The 17,161-nt window shown below is 37.8% G+C and overlaps 2 protein-coding genes across 3 annotated transcripts; one reads left to right on the top strand and one right to left on the bottom strand.

Annotated features, from left to right (window-relative positions):
• Positions 1-4: 4 nt before the first annotated feature.
• naa50 (N-alpha-acetyltransferase 50, NatE catalytic subunit) lies at positions 5-3,799 on the bottom strand. Of its 2 annotated transcripts, none has more exons than XM_030123576.1 (5): positions 3,603-3,799; positions 2,476-2,609; positions 1,846-1,965; positions 1,697-1,763; positions 5-1,479 (listed from the first exon to the last, which is right to left on the bottom strand). In XM_030123576.1, the coding sequence occupies exons 1-5, from the start codon at positions 3,608-3,610 to the stop codon at positions 1,302-1,304; spliced, it is 507 nt and encodes a 168-aa protein (XP_029979436.1). In that variant the 5' UTR covers positions 3,611-3,799; the 3' UTR covers positions 5-1,301. The 2 variants fall into 2 exon arrangements, with proteins under 2 accessions (XP_029979436.1, XP_029979435.1); XM_030123575.1 differs by having other exon boundaries at positions 2,476-2,612; positions 3,603-3,798.
• A 1,302-nt stretch (positions 3,800-5,101) lies between these two features.
• On the top strand, positions 5,102-16,298 carry atp6v1ab (ATPase H+ transporting V1 subunit Ab). The gene is made up of 15 exons (XM_030123552.1): positions 5,102-5,248; positions 7,588-7,688; positions 7,803-7,931; positions 8,950-9,164; positions 9,260-9,397; positions 10,573-10,724; positions 10,833-10,995; positions 11,663-11,771; positions 11,916-12,038; positions 13,834-13,948; positions 14,053-14,116; positions 14,212-14,415; positions 14,548-14,642; positions 14,802-14,973; positions 15,609-16,298. Exons 2-15 carry the CDS (start codon positions 7,607-7,609, stop codon positions 15,699-15,701), a joined length of 1,854 nt encoding a protein of 617 aa, XP_029979412.1. The 5' UTR covers positions 5,102-5,248; positions 7,588-7,606; the 3' UTR covers positions 15,702-16,298.
• Positions 16,299-17,161: the final 863 nt, after the last annotated feature.

Raw genomic sequence — 17,161 nt, 5'->3', positions numbered from 1 at the left:
AGAATTTGACATTTACTGCAAATAGTAATCCTTTATTTAGACGTTAAAAAGTCTTACAATATAGAGCTCCAGAAAAGATAAAATTCTTCAAAGAAAGGTAAAACATGCTTATACTACAGTGGAGAGGACACAGCTCTCCTTGCATGCAGAGGGGTCAGAGTTTCCTCTGGGTAATACACTATTCAAGAGATCATACCAAAACTCCCAAACTTTTGGCTGAGGTTTGAAATAGAATGAAGGTGTATTGTATGTAACAACAGAGGCTGCCTGTGGCAGGAAGTTTGAAAAAACATTTCTGTGAGATGGCTACATAATGTGCCAAAGGTGTTTAAAGTTCTAAACGGTCCTTGAGCTTATCACACACCTTCATTATACAACTGAAAAATAATGCCCAAATCCAATCCTGAAACAGCCAATCTGTTGTAATTCATATTGCCCTCAAGACACTGTTGAGTGCCATCTATGAGAACGTTCAGTACAATTTTATTTTGACAGGTCCTCTTAATCCTTGTTTTCGCTCTTAGCAGTAAACCCAGGAGAACCTCTGAACCATTTGCCATCTCAATGTAAAAAAACAAACAAAACAGAAACAGTTGTGTGGGGAATTAAATTAAGAGGCTGAAAAATAAAGTTATTTAAGAAATTATAAGAGGTGAACGTGTCTTCTCACCACCTCAAAACCACTCAGCCTTCTTTAAGTCTGTACGAAGGGAATACTTTCCCTCCAAACATGACATATCAACAAACTGGTCAGTCTCCTTTCCCGTAGATCCCAGGGTTCAGGTGGTGCAGAAACAGAGTTGCAACTGTTCCAAGTTACAACTGAAAGCATCCCTCCAAGCTGACCACCTGGGACTATGTGTCAGTGATGGTCTTTCAAACACTTTACTGCTTCAAACCAACTGTTTTCTTTGCTCAACAGTATAGATATGTCCCCATTAACTTTTAAAACCGCATAAAAAAAACAACTCAAACAAAACAGTATGATTTTCAAACACCACACCCTCCCCCTCCACCATGTCTAAAACTGTCTGAAGTTGGCAAGTCTGTCAATAGGAGCACTTTTGGATACTGAACTTTTTGTCATTTTCAATTATCTGTAAAAAGAAAGGGGAGCAAAATATGCAAAATCAAAGGGGACCCTTTTGTAAAATAAATGCAGCAATTTTTGTATGTTAAACTTGTTTTCTCTTTTTAGCGTCCTTTGAAGAAAGTGTTGAATGTGTCGACCCTGGGGCATTTGTCACAGTTCTGTTTCTGTGGAGGCGGGCACGCCTGTGCTCTTTCCAAAAACTGTGCCCCTACTCTGCCTTTTGAAGCTCTCCGGTGGGGGGTGCACATGGGCTACGCAGACTCTTCTGCAACACATGGGCATCTGCAGGCTCTATCCTCTTGTAATAATTCTTTTTTGTTTCGATGATCTCAAAGCCAAACTTTTGGTAAAAGTCAATGGCTGACTCGTTGCTGATCTGCACATGACTGTAAAGAGGAAAAAAGTTTTAGTTGCTTGTTAATTTACAAGAGGTTTCCACAGATGTTAGTGCCAGAGATTATATCAATAGTCAAGTCATTACAATAAGAATAATCTCCACTAATAATAATAATAATAATAATAATAATAATAATAGTAAGATGAAGCTTTAGCACACCTACAATCTGCAAAATATCCACATACTGTTTGTAATTACACACTCACAGGTAAATGTTGTCAAAAGTTCCATCCTTCTCACAGATGTTTAGCACATGATTGAGCATCTTTGTACCTGCAGAGCAAAACAAAGTGAAGATGTAAAACAAAATGTTACGATCACAATGAACTGAATTTTTGTTTGGAATCGTCCTTACCAATTCCAAGTCTACGGTAGGGTGCTAGACAACCAAGTGTCATGATGTACAGTCTCTTCTGATTCTGAGAGTGGTCCACTCTGCAGCATACAGCTCCCACTGCAATGTCATTAAAGTACGCTGTAAAACAAAGGAGAGGTTAACTGAAGCAACAGTATCAGACTTTCTTTACAACTATGTAAGATCATAAGGACTAACTATTAGTCTGCATTTGGGGTATTTAAATGTGTGAGACAAGTTTGGATGAGTGAATGTTTTTTTTTTTTTTTTTTAATGAGAGTATCTGAATTTTCTACTGTCGCTGTCAAGTGTTTAATGTTTTAATATTTATTGTGACCTCAACCACACTGCAGTCCTTGCTATGTGGAAATTTGATTCTGGGGTAATGTGCAAAGCAATGCATTTTCATTTGTGAGAAAAATCAGCCAATTAGGAAACAACAATGTTCACTTTTCATTTTTGGGTTTGTTGGGTCTCTTCCATTTTCAGGTCTCCAGTTATTTATTCCTTCAATTTTTTTCTGTCACCACAAAGAATGAAAAGTTTGCAAGAGGTTTTCATTTTTACATATCTATAAGATAACATATTTGTTCTAATCTTAGCATAAATTGTTACCGTAATGTCTCTTACCTAACTTCGCAAGTTCTCCAACTTCCAGCACATCTTTGTAAAACTTGTCGTTGTAGCTGACAGGAAAGATGACCTGGTTCAAGCGTTTCAGCTGCTTAATGTTGTGGGGCGTAACATCCCCCAGCTCGATCCGGCTACTGGAACAAGAGCAAAACGGTCAAATAGCTGAAAACAGGCATACTGCTATGAGTTGTATAGTCTCAACATAATGCATTATACATATTCTAAACAAGGGCAAGCATATTCCTGTAACACAGTCAACATAACATGGTAATCTAAAAGTAATAACTAGTAATATCTAGTCATAAGTTGCAAAAATATCATTTCAGCATAAACTGGAAATACATAAGGATTACTGTATCCAAAAGCGACATAAACTCTAGTTAGACTGAAGAGTTCACAGTGGTATTTATAGGACAAGTGCACATCAAAAAAACAGCTGGTGGTCACGTGTGTTGTCCATAGAGATGCATAGTGCCAGCATCCATCCACACTCACAATAACGTCTGACAAATCATATCTAAACAATGAATACAGTCTATCGATGTACTATTATGCGAGAGTAAAAACCTTTGATAGAAACGTCAGTCAAAACCCAGAGGAGCATTCCAGACAGTTTGTCATATCAAGTTACACTGAGCAAGGTGCTACAAACTCTGGAGTTGATGTCGCGTATGACGTTAACGACAACCGAGTTGGGGAACATTTAACAACTTAACACTTGTCTACTGGTTTACTTCGCAACAGCAGAAGTTGAGTTTTGCTGTTCTTGACTTTCGCATAGAACGAACACATTAGGTGAGACTCAGGATCTGGATGTTTAGCTTAGCTAAAGTGGATTTAACAGTTACTGACTCAGCTGCCCGGTGGTAGCTAACCAGTTAGCTTTGCTTGACCGCGGCATGAATGAACCGATGAGCAAGTTTAGTGAGCAAAAATGCCAGTGACAGTGTTGTTTTAGTCATGGCGCCGCTGTTTGCAATTTTTCTCCTACAACAAAATAAAAATAGCTTAGCAAGCTAGCTAGCCTCGCCGTCTCCTCCCCGCCTCCCCTTGTAGAAAAAACAGACATGAAAAACTTTACTCGTGGTAAGCTACTTATTCGTGACTCAAAAGCTTATACTCACCCTTTCATTGTAAACAGAGATTATCCCTTATTTTCGATTGGGCTGAACTTTAAAGTTGTTTGGGGTAAAAAAGAAGGAATTTTGACAGAGTTGGGGTCGGGGATGCCTCCCGTTTTACCCTCCACATGTAGCTAGTTACGATGGTTGCAGTTAGCTTAGCCGCCGCACTCCTTCCACGACTGTGTAGAGACTGTCAACCCTGACCCCCGCATGCGCATAACCGCTGCACCATAATCGTTGGACTTTTGTGACCTCAGTAATGTCTTATAGGATCGATTACTGTCCGTTCACGCCACACAAATCTCGATTAACGCTTTATAAAGAGTAAATGCGGCTAAGACACGATAGCTCACGTCAAATGAACCTGTGTATGTGTTATGCGATGTTTTTGTCCGAAAAATGGCATATGATTAGACCGTGATCAAGATCTGTTAGTCATTCTGAACCAGGTAGGATTCGTGACAGCCTAAAAGTGATGCACAGCCTGCAATTCCTAATTCGGGAACAACAATTGCAAATCATATTAAACTAATTACTTGAGTAACTGAAGAACTTCGACTCTATATATTTCATAGTTTAATTTCCATATCAATCGAGAACCTCATATGGATTGTTTTTGTTGAAGAATTAGAAAAAAAAACATACATACATACATACATACATATATATATATATATATATATATATATATATATATATATATATATATATATATATATATATATATATATATGTATATATATATATATATATATATATATATATATGCACACTAAAACCAGAGGGAGGATACTTAAAATAAATATATATATATTTTTTTTCATCATACATGGACACATTACAGAAGTGAATTTACAGTTAAAGAGCGAGATTGTTTGATGGAGCAAAGTCTTTTTTCACAGACTGCCATTTTGGCTCTAAGGTCTCTACAAAGATCTTCATCATAAGTAAGATTGGCCTGTTATCAAATGGGCATAGACTAAATTAATGCAGACAGTTGAAGGACAGCAAATTATATTCATGAAGCTATCTGTGAAAGGTACACTCCTCACATAATTTTGGATTTTTTTTTTTTTTTTTTTTTGGCATAGTCTTACAGTTTCAATATTTTTCACAGTCCTTTTGTTAAGATCAATGTGTCATGAGGAAGGAAAGACCATTAACATTATCAAATTCAGAGCTGGTAAAAGTATCATCTTTCTTTGACGCTGAAGGTTATTTTTTAAATATTGTTCTGCTTAATTTATGTACTACAACAATTCACTGCATCAATTGTAATCTAATATAACTATAGTGCAGAGGAGGAGAAAATAAATCAAAAGCATCCTTCCACTGCAATATAGTAATCTTTTAAAGAATGTTTTTAAAATAATCAAGCCAACAAAACTTTTGGAAGCCTTTAGTTTCAACATTCCGCAGAGCTGTAGTAGAGTACTGTTGTGAAGGTGTCGAACATCTTCTCCATCAAAGATCTTTGCTGGAGCTGCGGGCGGATCCAAAATGGCGGCGGTTGCAGGGGCCCAGCAGTAAAACCAAGAAGCAGCCGCTGAATGAAGTCAGCTGATCGCAGCCTGCTGTCACGCATCGCAGCTCCCAACCTTTCTCTCTCGAGGCAAGACAGCAAACCACCACTTTACAACCAGACGGTAAATCCACCTTTATTCATCTATTTTGCTTAATTTCCATTTCATCTCTCTGCTTCGTTACTGTAGTCCGATGGTCGTTGAATAATTTAGCTTTGCCGATGCACCAAAACGATAGAGCCAGCATTTTTCAGCCAGGCCGAGGTATCTGGCTTGCTATCGTTTTCATTTAACCGAATAACCCACAGATCTTAATAGCGTCACCGTAGCCATATATCCATTTTATGAATTATACTTATATATCATTAATCGACTGGGTTCAGACTAAACCTGCTGTGTGGATGTGGCTAGCTAAGGTGCAGTTTCATGGAAAACAAACAGTTCAATATTGTATATCCTGATAAAGGTCAGTTACAGGTACAGAGCATTCTTCACACTTAATATAACAAATACAGGCTACCAGGGTATTCATTTTCTGTTGTTTCTACTTACAAAAACATCAATTAGCTGAGTTTCATGCGGTCAGGGACTGGTAATTTACATCAGTGTGTCAGGATGTTTTCCGTTGTCATCTCACTTACATGAGACATTTCTGGGAGAAGACACTATTACTATATGTATGATGTACAGGTTTTTCAGCTATATTCTTGTCCACATAGTAATGTGCATAGGCAAACAAAAAGCTTGTTTTCACAGCTGCTGGTCTTTGTCCAGATAAATGATAAGTCAATAAAAGCCCTTTTCCAGATTTTTTGTTTCCCTTGGAGTAATTACTTAACGCGACAGTAAAGGTTAACACAAGCATAATTTAGTATAAAAAGGAATTATCTTCAAATGCCTCATTTTTATTATTTTGTTGAGGCTTGTCATGGGGGCTAAGTTTGTCATAATGTCACAGTTTGTACTTCCCAGTTTTACACCATGCTACTTTTCCACTTCCTTAAAGAGCCATAGAGTGAGGCAAACCAGTCATGTGCCAGGATCATATGATCAGGTGTCATGTCTGTTATGTCTTGGTTCATAACGGTTTTATCAGGGAGTAACAAATGTTGAATAGTTGTAGCAAAGATTATACTATGAAGCTTGTAGAACTGCAAATATCTGCTGCTCTGGAGGCTTTTTTTTTAAACAAGGGATTATATATAATTCTAGTTTATTTGGTTTGTATTATCATGAATTAAGCAGGTAGACTATGAACTGTGGAATGTGGCTGTAAATGAACCAGTCAATAGAATTAGAGACCTATTGTTTACACCTCATGCTATTCTGATACATCACTGTCTCAGCCACCTACTGATACTGGAATTATTCAACAATCAAACGTGTAAAGATGTATTTCTGATTTGGAAACTAAAGCAAGAAAAGACTTCATGTGCTTTTAAAATATATGCTTCAAAAGACAGAATTCCTCCTTCTGTCATCCCTGCAGTTCATGTCTCTATCCATTGGTGGAGCTGCTTTCTTGCAGCACAGATGGCTCTGCAGCTGAGCATAAACAGGAAGATCTGAGCATCAGTGGGAAGGACAAAAAGAGGGCATGGATGTAGTTGTGTATTTGTAGCAGTAGCATTAGACACAGAAAATGCAGTGATATAACGATGTATTAGATAAAGCTGCAATCACATCTATACAGGGATAGGTTGATGCAGCTTATTTTGTGTTACAACTGCATCAAATGTGTGTGTGCTATAATAACAGATGCATTATATGAATATAACAAAAATACAGAAATAATAGGTAATAGAGTAATTAATGCTGAATTCATGATTGCAAAGATGCACTGATAGCAGTCAGCTCTAACATTCCATATGGAAAAAGAGCATTCATGTTTATGTACATGTATGTGGAAACAGAGGAACATGCTGCTCTGTGGGATTCCCCTCTAATGTTAGCCTGATACGTCATACGGGTGGTACTAGTGCAACTGCATGTGGAGGGAGGGAAGAATGGGGGGTGGCCTAGTTCATGCTCTGTAATACTGAGAAATGTGGAGTTGTGGTCAGGGATGTTACTGTATTTTCCTTAGAATCTCTCTGGTTAGTATAGGAGCTGCCTCTGCTTCTTGTCTGTGAATGCAGTCAGTATATTTGATAATAATTTCTCCTGCATGTGGTGAAGTTTGTCCCTTAACAGGTAACATGATAATTACATGTGGTTTTCCAGTCCTGTGTTATTTTTTCTGATTGTGTGTGTGTGTGTGTATATATATATATATATATATATATATATATATATATATATATATATATATATATATATGTATATATATATATAAAACAGAAAAAGGCAGATTTATTTGTGGATAGTAACTTTTACAATACACATTGGTTGCTGTGTGGGTGTTAATAAAATCCTAAAGTAAGTGCAATGCAATGACAATTTTACCTTTCCTCTCCTTTCAGTCAAACAAAGCCTGTAAAGATGGACATGTCCAAGCTGCCCAAGATCAGGGATGAGGAGAGAGAGAGCCAGTTTGGATACGTTCATGGAGTCTCCGGACCAGGTCTGCCACCCTGCATGCACAAATAACCTTTTCTGGTTCTTGCATACTGTTACAGGACATTAAAGAAGCCACGGTGTTGCAGTTCAACTGTTTGCCTTTGTTTTGTTATTCTAGTGGTGACAGCCACAGCCATGGCAGGAGCAGCCATGTACGAACTGGTGCGTGTGGGCCACAGTGAGCTGGTGGGAGAAATTATCAGGCTGGAAGGAGACATGGCCACCATCCAGGTCTACGAGGAGACGTGTATCCTTTTATTTTCATTACAAAGCTGAATATTATATTATTATTATACTATTATGACATTACCCATTATCTTGATTCATTAAAAAATCTAAAATGGGATTTAGATGAAACTGTATTGTGAATATAGTTATTCTCTTTATTTGTTAAAACAAGATACATAAAGGGAATTAGAACAAATGTGTGCAAACATTTAGTAGAAATGTGTAAAAGGTAACTTTATGCCAAAACATACCGAAGAGATCATAGGAAAAGGCAAAGTAAGAACATAAAAGAAAAACTCAACAAAAATTGCGCAGCAAAATAAGTTGTGGTTTAAAAAGTTATTTAGTTTTTTTGTTGTAATATCTAAGTGTGTACTGATTATAACCACAGACCAAAGCACTTATAGCACCCATCCTTAGAAAAGTGTTACTGTATGCACACTAGTAACTAAGAATGAACATTATTCTTCCAAATGAGAAGTTTCTGATACCAGAGCGTTTTCAAAATCTTTTCAACTCTATGATATTTAGTAGAAATCTGATCAGGTTTTTGGTGCACATTGGTGCCTCTGACCATGGTGCTGATGAAGATCTGGAGTTTGTTCACAAGTGTCTTCATTGGCAGCTCACTGCTCCTAATGTGTACTGTGTGCTGATCTAAGACTAGGTACTGAGTGTGTATTAGGATGGGTAAAATGCAGAGAACCCACAGACATTTCCTTGATTCACAGGAAGATTAAGATGATTAGCCTGTGTAGTTGGATAACAGGAATTTTTCATTTTTAACAAAGTAAATTATAAGGTAAATGAATGAGTATATCTGACTTTGTAGTTAGTTATACATATTTGAAGTATGTTGATGTTAAAATGTGCATAATGTATCAGTTTAGAAAAAATACTGATCCAATCTTTTATGCAACAGCAATATTTTGTAGAAGTAAAATGGAAAAGTACTTGACATTATTTTTATTCAAGTTAATGTATTTTCATACCTGTGTCATCCAAACTTTGGGGCGTTCTCCTGACCTCCAGTTCAGCTGGCGTGTCTGTGGGAGACCCCGTGCTGCGAACGGGGAAGCCTCTGTCTGTTGAGCTGGGCCCAGGAATCATGGGGTCTATATTTGACGGTATCCAACGACCGCTAAAGGACATCAACGACCTCACGCAAAGCATCTACATCCCCAGAGGTGTAAACATTGGAGCCCTCAATCGAGACCTCAAATGGGAGTTTTCTCCCAGCAAAAGTCTGCGGGTATGCAGCTGAGCAGTCCTCTATAAAGTTCCCTTAATATGCTCCAGTAATCAGTTTAATAATATTTCTACCAACCTTCCTGTTTTCACTGTCAGGTCGGCAGTCACATCACAGGAGGAGACATCTATGGAATGGTCTTCGAGAACTCCCTCATCAAGCACAAGATCATGTTGCCTCCTAAAAACAGAGGCACCGTAACTTACGTGGCTCCTCCTGGAAACTACGATATCAGTGTAAGTTTGCCACACTCCCTTTGAGGCTGAGCAGTGAATAAAAATGAGAGCTGCAAAAGTAATGATTATTTCTACTTTCAATTAATATGTTGTTGTTACTTTCTCAATTAATTGTTTAGGTGTCTGGTCTATAAAACTATTAAAAAAAATGGTGGAAAATGACAATCAACCTGTAAAAACTCAGATATCCAGTTGAATAAATGGAAGAAGGAAGAGGAAAGAAACCAGGAAATATTCAGATGTAAGAAGCAGAAAACATGCAGACATCGGTTTTCTAAAGAAAAAAAAAAAAAAAACTCAATCAGTTACAAAATAGTTGTGCATTATTTTAATATTCAGCCAGTAATTGAGGAACTGAATAATTGTTAAGAAATATTATCGAAATCATCCTATTGTCCAATAATATATTCAATATCTTAGTTGCAGAAGTTCAAATAGTTTGATAAAAGTCAATAAAAACTGTGACTGATCATTTATTTCAGCATATGAAAGTGAAGGTAAAGGTAAATGTATTATACTGTTACACATATGAAGCATTAGGATGCTACAGAAATACCAAATCATATTCCCAAATGTAAAGGAACATGTTCATTTTGTACAGACTCAGCAAAAATTCAATCCTCATTATATATTTTCAAAAATCGCCATTACCACTATGAGTACGACAGTGAAAATAATTGTAATATGATATTTTGAACATACATTTGATAACATATTATTCATTCAGGTCTATTCATCTGCAAAATTTTAGGGTGACATGAATTTATTAAAAACAGCAATGTAATATACATTAATACTCAAGGTTATCTTTGAAAGGTTACACATGTGTAATATTTCAAAACATCTCTGTAGATGTACATTCACCCTTCAAACCCCTGACATGTCAGTGCTGACATCTGAATTACAATGTATTTTAAGTATTCATAAAAATTCAACAGTTTGCTCAATAAGAAAAATTTCAAAATGCACTGAGAGAATAGACCTTGCACTTTCCAGAGACATCTGAACATGCGCAGTGCACCCCCTGCTGCCTGTGCAACGGGGTGGGGGGGTGCAAAACACGGAGCAGTGAATGAGACCTACTCAAGGGTTATGAATGTTATTGTAAATAGCTGATTTTTGTTTTGGTCTGTTTGATGTAATTAGGGTTGTTGATGAATATGTGTCTTTGTCAGGATGTGGTGATGGAGCTAGAGTTTGAAGGTGTGAAGGAGAAGTTCACCATGGTGCAGGTTTGGCCTGTCAGACAAGTGCGGCCCGTCACAGAGAAGCTACCAGCCAACCACCCGCTGCTGACCGGACAGAGGGTGCTCGATGCCCTTTTCCCGTAAGTTTCATATCCCTTGCATGTCTATGTTTATTTAGCCCTCAAAAACCCATATTGGTAATAATCTTTTTAACTCTAAACATCTTTGACTCTTTGTTTTCTGTGAAGATGTGTGCAGGGAGGAACCACTGCTATCCCAGGAGCCTTTGGCTGTGGTAAAACTGTCATCTCCCAGTCTCTGTCCAAGTACTCCAACAGCGACGTGATCATCTACGTAGGCTGTGGGGAGCGTGGAAATGAGATGTCAGAAGTACTGCGAGACTTCCCTGAGGTGGGTAATGATTGGTCGCCGTGTCCCAATTTGAGTGAATGCAATTTTCTAGGAGACTAACCGTATCTTTTAAAGGGGACATATTTAGCTAAACCCACTTTTATTAGTCTTTGGTACATTTATTTGTGTATTTGGACCCTAATAGTTCATAAAGTTTGAATTTGAACCCTCCAGGTGCTACAAAGCTATCTTTATATTCATTTCGGCAAAAATCGAGTGGATTTCTACAACATGTTTTAATTCCTTCTTAATTTGTTACGTCTAGAACTAGTTATGTCACGATATTTACATATCTAAGGTCAAGACTTCCGATGAACATTTCTTCGAGTACGCCATAGTTGTTTGTCAGCAGCAAAATATGTCCAAACTTCGAGCCGATTTACCTAAAATGTTCAGTTGTTGGTTGTATTAATGAACACAAGTGGCTGAACTGGATAGATCAGCGCAGGCAACCACTTGGAGGGGGTTGGGGTGTAAAGTGGCTCATTTTCATTTAAAGGGCCAGCGCTCAAAAGGACCTTTCTCCTGTCATTACTCAGAAATAGGGTTGAATTAATGAAGAATTCAGACCCAAGCATAACATTTACAGTTTATGTAGACCACAGGGGAATGTTTTAAAATGCATAATTCCGTTTTAAAAAACAACTATCACTCCTTTAACCGTCAGCTGACCATGGAGGTTGATGGGAAGACGGAGAGCATCATGAAGAGAACAGCTCTGGTGGCTAACACTTCCAACATGCCTGTAGCTGCCAGAGAAGCCTCCATCTACACAGGTATCTGTCACCAACAATAATCTCTAACACAAATTACTCACTTTTATTTTGAAAAGCAGTCTGTGCTATTGGTCTCTATAAAGTTTAGTATGTGCATTTTGCTGTAGGTTAAGTTGTGTAGACTAATTTAGTTTGTTCTGGCAGGAATCACACTGTCTGAGTACTTCAGAGACATGGGCTACAATGTGAGCATGATGGCCGACTCTACCTCCCGTTGGGCCGAAGCTCTCAGGGAGATTTCAGGCCGTCTGGCTGAGATGCCTGCTGGTGAGTTTTGAGTCTCCTGGAGATTATAGGAGATAAAAGCAGCTTTTGTTTGATATTCAGTAGGTAAAAATATTATTTCTTCCTGCTGCATCATAAGCATATTATCAACAAACTGATTATCTTCACTCCAACCTTTCCAAGCTTGTTAGAGAGCTTAAAATCAGTTAAGTACGTGAATATCCCTCTTTACGTTGTCAGTTCTGGGTTACCGTAGAAACATGGCAGCACAACATGAGACTCCACAAAAAAGTACCTGCTCCCATTCCAGATGTAAAGGCGTGTACACTAATGAATCCCAGTAACTATCTGTTCTTTAAAGTTAGCAATCAAGTGCTTCTAAATCTCATCATGAGTTCATAGAAAATTTGAAAATCTCTTTCTTTAAATCAGACCTCACCAATATCTACTTTTTTATATAGAGAAGTGGTTGTAAGTTTGTGAATTTTGCAGTAATTACACAACCTTCCTTCTTCATTTTAACACACCACCCTCTTTCTTTCTCTGTCTCTAAATTCCTGTATCAACATCAGAAGATAAGGTTTCATTTTTAGGAAGTTACCAGATTTATTTGAGAGTAAGGGATATCAAAACTTCTCACATGACGATGATAAAGACATGGACAAGACATGGACAAGAGCTGTCCCATTTTTCAGTCACAGAATACATACAGAAAAGGAGAAGTAAATGTCCTGCAACATCTTAAGTTGGCCTGGAAATAGTTTTTCACCATTGTTCATCTATGTTGTTTGTCACACTATTTGTCATAAATGTCTTAGAGAACAATTTTACTTTATTTTTTTGGTAGAGGGCTCTCGCACAACTTTATCTACTTCTGAAGTGGATGGACAAGGAGAAAAAATTGTAGCAGGTCAAAGACTCCAGCAGCACTTAATGTATAAAACAACTTAATCTGACTGTAAATTTAAACTCTGACTATTGAGCGTGAAATGAAGTTGTTCTATACCACAAATGTTACTGGTGTCCTTGATCTGCTACGTGTTTCCTCCTTCTTGTATGTTGCTGCTGGAATCCTTTTAATTATGTGTACTTGTACTCAAGAAACTACTTGATTCCACTGCTGTCAAAGGTCATTCTCAATGAAAACATCACTGACTATTTTATCAGGGTGACGGGTTATTCCATCCTCCGTTGGCTCTGCTTTTCTTTTAGCTGAATATTGAACTACAATGACCTTTTTATTAAACTATCACAAAGCTGATAACTGTGGTGAACAGGCTCCGCAATCTAAGGCTACGTTCAGACAGCAGGTCTTAATGCACAATTCAGATTTTTTTGGTGAAATCCGATTTTTTTCATGTGCTCGTTCGTATTACTCATTAAATGCGACTTCTATCAGCTTTGAGCATGAACTGAACGTGACCCTGAAGTGACCCCCATGCGCACAAGAGGCCTTGACATAATACGTGATCACGCAGGCGCGCACTGTGTTTATGGAAGTGACACTCCTGGGACGCAGAATTGTGATGTTTGTCGCATTTCAATGACGTAAAGGTCGGATAAATGCAACCTTGTTGTTCAGACTGAAGTCTCATTGCAAAATATCAGATATGTATCGGATTTAGGACCACATATGAAAGTGGCCTGAGTCGGATTTGAAAAAAATCTGATTTGTACTGTTCAAACTGTCTTTAACAAATCAGATACAGGTCACATATAGGGGAAAAAAATTGGATTTGGGCCACATTTACCTGCAGTCTGAACGTAACCTAAGTGTACAATTCTTTTACAGTTTTCATGAGATCATGCCTAAAGTATTTCCTGTTTACGTCCACAGACAGCGGTTACCCTGCCTACCTGGGCGCTCGTCTCGCCTCCTTCTATGAACGTGCTGGACGAGTGAAGTGTCTGGGAAACCCTGAGAGGGAGGGCAGCGTCAGCATTGTGGGCGCGTGAGTACCACTGTATTCCACTAGAGGGAGACATTACTCTTCACAATTCTTATGTGCAAAATGAAGTGGATTACGGATAATGGTTAAAATGTTTGTTTCCTTAGTGTGTCACCTCCTGGTGGTGACTTCTCTGACCCTGTTACTTCAGCTACACTTGGTATTGTTCAGGTAAATGATCAGATTTACATTACTGTCATTATCTTTGTTAGAACAGATCAGTTTGTGTCCTTTTGACACGACTGTACTGTAATCTGTTCCCTCAGGTGTTCTGGGGTTTGGATAAGAAACTGGCTCAGAGGAAACACTTCCCATCTGTCAACTGGCTTATCAGCTACAGCAAGTATACTCGTGCACTGGATGAATATTACGACAAGCACTTCCCTGAGTTTGTGCCCCTTCGTACTAAGGCCAAGGAGATCCTGCAGGAGGAGGAGGATCTGGCTGAGATTGTGCAGCTTGTCGGAAAGGTGAATCAAAGTTAGCTACATATACATTATATGACAAATTCATGCCATTTGAAAGCCTGACTGATTTTGATCTATATTTTTGCATTAATGCAGATGTGATCTAACATAGTCTTGACTTTCACATTTTAACAGGCGTCACTGGCAGAAACAGATAAGATCACCTTGGAGGTGGCCAAACTTATCAAAGATGATTTCTTACAGCAGAACGGCTACACTCCATATGACAGGTAATATTATCCATACATCACCCAGTGTTTATACAACTCACTCATAAACTTTAGCCCAAATTACTTCTAAAATGGCTTATTAATTTACAGTAGAAGATTACATATATAATCTTCTGCCCACTGATGATCTGTGTTTGACTTTTTCATGCTCTTCTTCAGGTTCTGCCCCTTCTATAAGACAGTGGGCATTCTGTCCAACATGATTGCCTTTTATGACATGGCGCGGCATGCAGTGGAAACCACAGCTCAGAGCGACAACAAAATCACCTGGGCAATGATCAGGGAGCACATGGGAGAAATCCTCTATAGGATCAGTTCAATGAAATTCAAGGTGTGTGCTTTGAGTTGAAACTTCCGCATGTCTCCTCTGTTGTGTGTTTTAACGTCATGGTCTAATTTGTTATTTTACTTGTTAGAATTATTTTTTAAACATGAATTAAAGCAGCATTTTTCCTTGTGGGTAGAGGGATGGGTTAGTTATAGGCCAGAATTATCATTGTTTTTATTTTTATTTGGTCTTTCAGTTTGGTTTTTGATTACATTTTAGTTAGTTTTTTGAATACATAAGTAGTTTTAGTTTGAGGAAGCTAGTATGTATTTAGTTTTGGTATTGGTTAAAGTTTTTAATGTTTTACAAGGACTGTCTTGATTTATAGATTCATGAATCCCATGAAGTCATTATTTGTAAAATCTCCCTTATAGTGCAAAGCTTTTTTTTTTTTCTTTTTAAGAACAGAATGGGGAAAGATAAGGTGATTTTTTTCCCCCTCCAGCAATTCCATTCAATTTTAGTTCTTGTTTCATTGTTTAAGTTTTTATTTAAGTGTTGGTTTTATGTAAATTTCAACATTCTTTTATCACTGTTAGTTTTAGTTTTAGTCTTTGTTTTAATAAACCGTAATCCTGATGTGAGCATTTTGCTTTCAGTTAACATTTTGATGCTTATATTTTGCTTTTTCAACACAGGACCCGATGAAGGACGGTGAGGCTAAAATCAAGGCCGAGTACGCTCAGCTGTTGGAGGACATGCAGAATGGTTTCCGTACATTGGAGGAATAGACTCACCCCTCGCACACCTTCCCAGTTTTCATCTCTCACTCCTCCACCGCAGAATCACATTCCACCTCATTGTATTTCTCAAATGTGTGTGCTCCCTGTGCCCCTTCGTGACTGTGTGAGAGTGCATGAGTGCAGTTTCATGTGGAGGGAAAAGAGAAAGATGTACTGTATTCATTATTATTTGCTGCCTCACATAGGGGTACTCTGGATCCTCTGCATGGTCATTGATTGTGTGTAAGTGTGTGTGCGTTCGAAAGAGCGATCACTTATGTTTCTTGTTTTTTCTGTTTACATGATTCTGTAGCCGTATTGCGCTTCCTGAAGAGGATTGTTCGGTTGATGTATTGTAATTCATATACCATCTGTACAGAAGAGTATTGAATATAAATTTAATAAGATCAGTCTATTTATTGCCAGCATTTTGACGTGAAAGCTTTGTTGTTCTTTCTCTTTGTTTTTATGATTGTGTTTCATGCTGTGCAGTGTTGTGTATTCGCTGTGTGAATGTGTACGAGTCGGACCGCGGCTCTCAGCTGTCCAATACTTTACATCATGTGACTCCCAAAGAATTAAAAATGAAGAAAAAGAATAGCATTGTGTGTTGTTTCTGTTTAACTTTATTGTTTGTGATGATCCTGTCAGTGCTGCTGAACTGGTCCCTCTGCATATCTTTCATCACACTCTGGAATCTCTAACCCACAGGTGTCAAACATGCGGCCCGGGGACCAAATCCAGCCTGCCAAAGGGTCTAATCTGGTCCCTGGGATGAATTTGTGAAATGCAAAAATTTCACTGAAGATATTAACAATCAGTGGTGTCAAAATCATTTTAATTCAGGTTCCACATACAGACCAATTAGATTTCAAGTGGGTCAGACCAGTAAATTATTATCATAATAACCTATAAATAATGACAAACCCAAATGTTCTCTTAGTTTTTTTGGTGAAAAAAAAAAAGTTAAATTACATGAAAATGTTTACATTACCAAACTATACTTTTACAAAACTGGGAATAACCTAAACAAATATGAACAAATGGAAATGTCTGAAGAAAAGTAGATACAGTTTTACCAATATTCTGCCTGTTACTAAATATTTTGTGCGATTGTAATGCACGTTTAAATGATAAACTGATAAACCGAGGCAGAATATTGTTAAAATTGCACTTGTTTTTCTTAAGACAATTCAAGTTGTTCACATTATTCAGACTTTTAAGGTAACTTTGTAGATGTAAACCTGATCGTAATTTAATTTTACTTTTTTCACTGTTATCAGCTTACTGGTTTGGCCCACTTGAGATCAAATTGGGCTCAATGTGGCCCCTGAACTAAAATGAGTTTGGCACCCCTGCTCTAACCTCACCCTCCCCTTTTTAGTAGTTGAATCTTGTTATTTGATTGGTTTCACCCCTTATTTTTAAAAATCCTGCTTTGGTTTTGTGGTTGGAATTAATTGCACTAT

This window comes from Sphaeramia orbicularis, chromosome 20, assembly GCF_902148855.1.
Source record: "Sphaeramia orbicularis chromosome 20, fSphaOr1.1, whole genome shotgun sequence".
NCBI classification, from domain to species: Eukaryota; Metazoa; Chordata; class Actinopteri; order Kurtiformes; family Apogonidae; genus Sphaeramia; species Sphaeramia orbicularis.
This window is presented reverse-complemented; position numbering and strand designations above follow the sequence as displayed.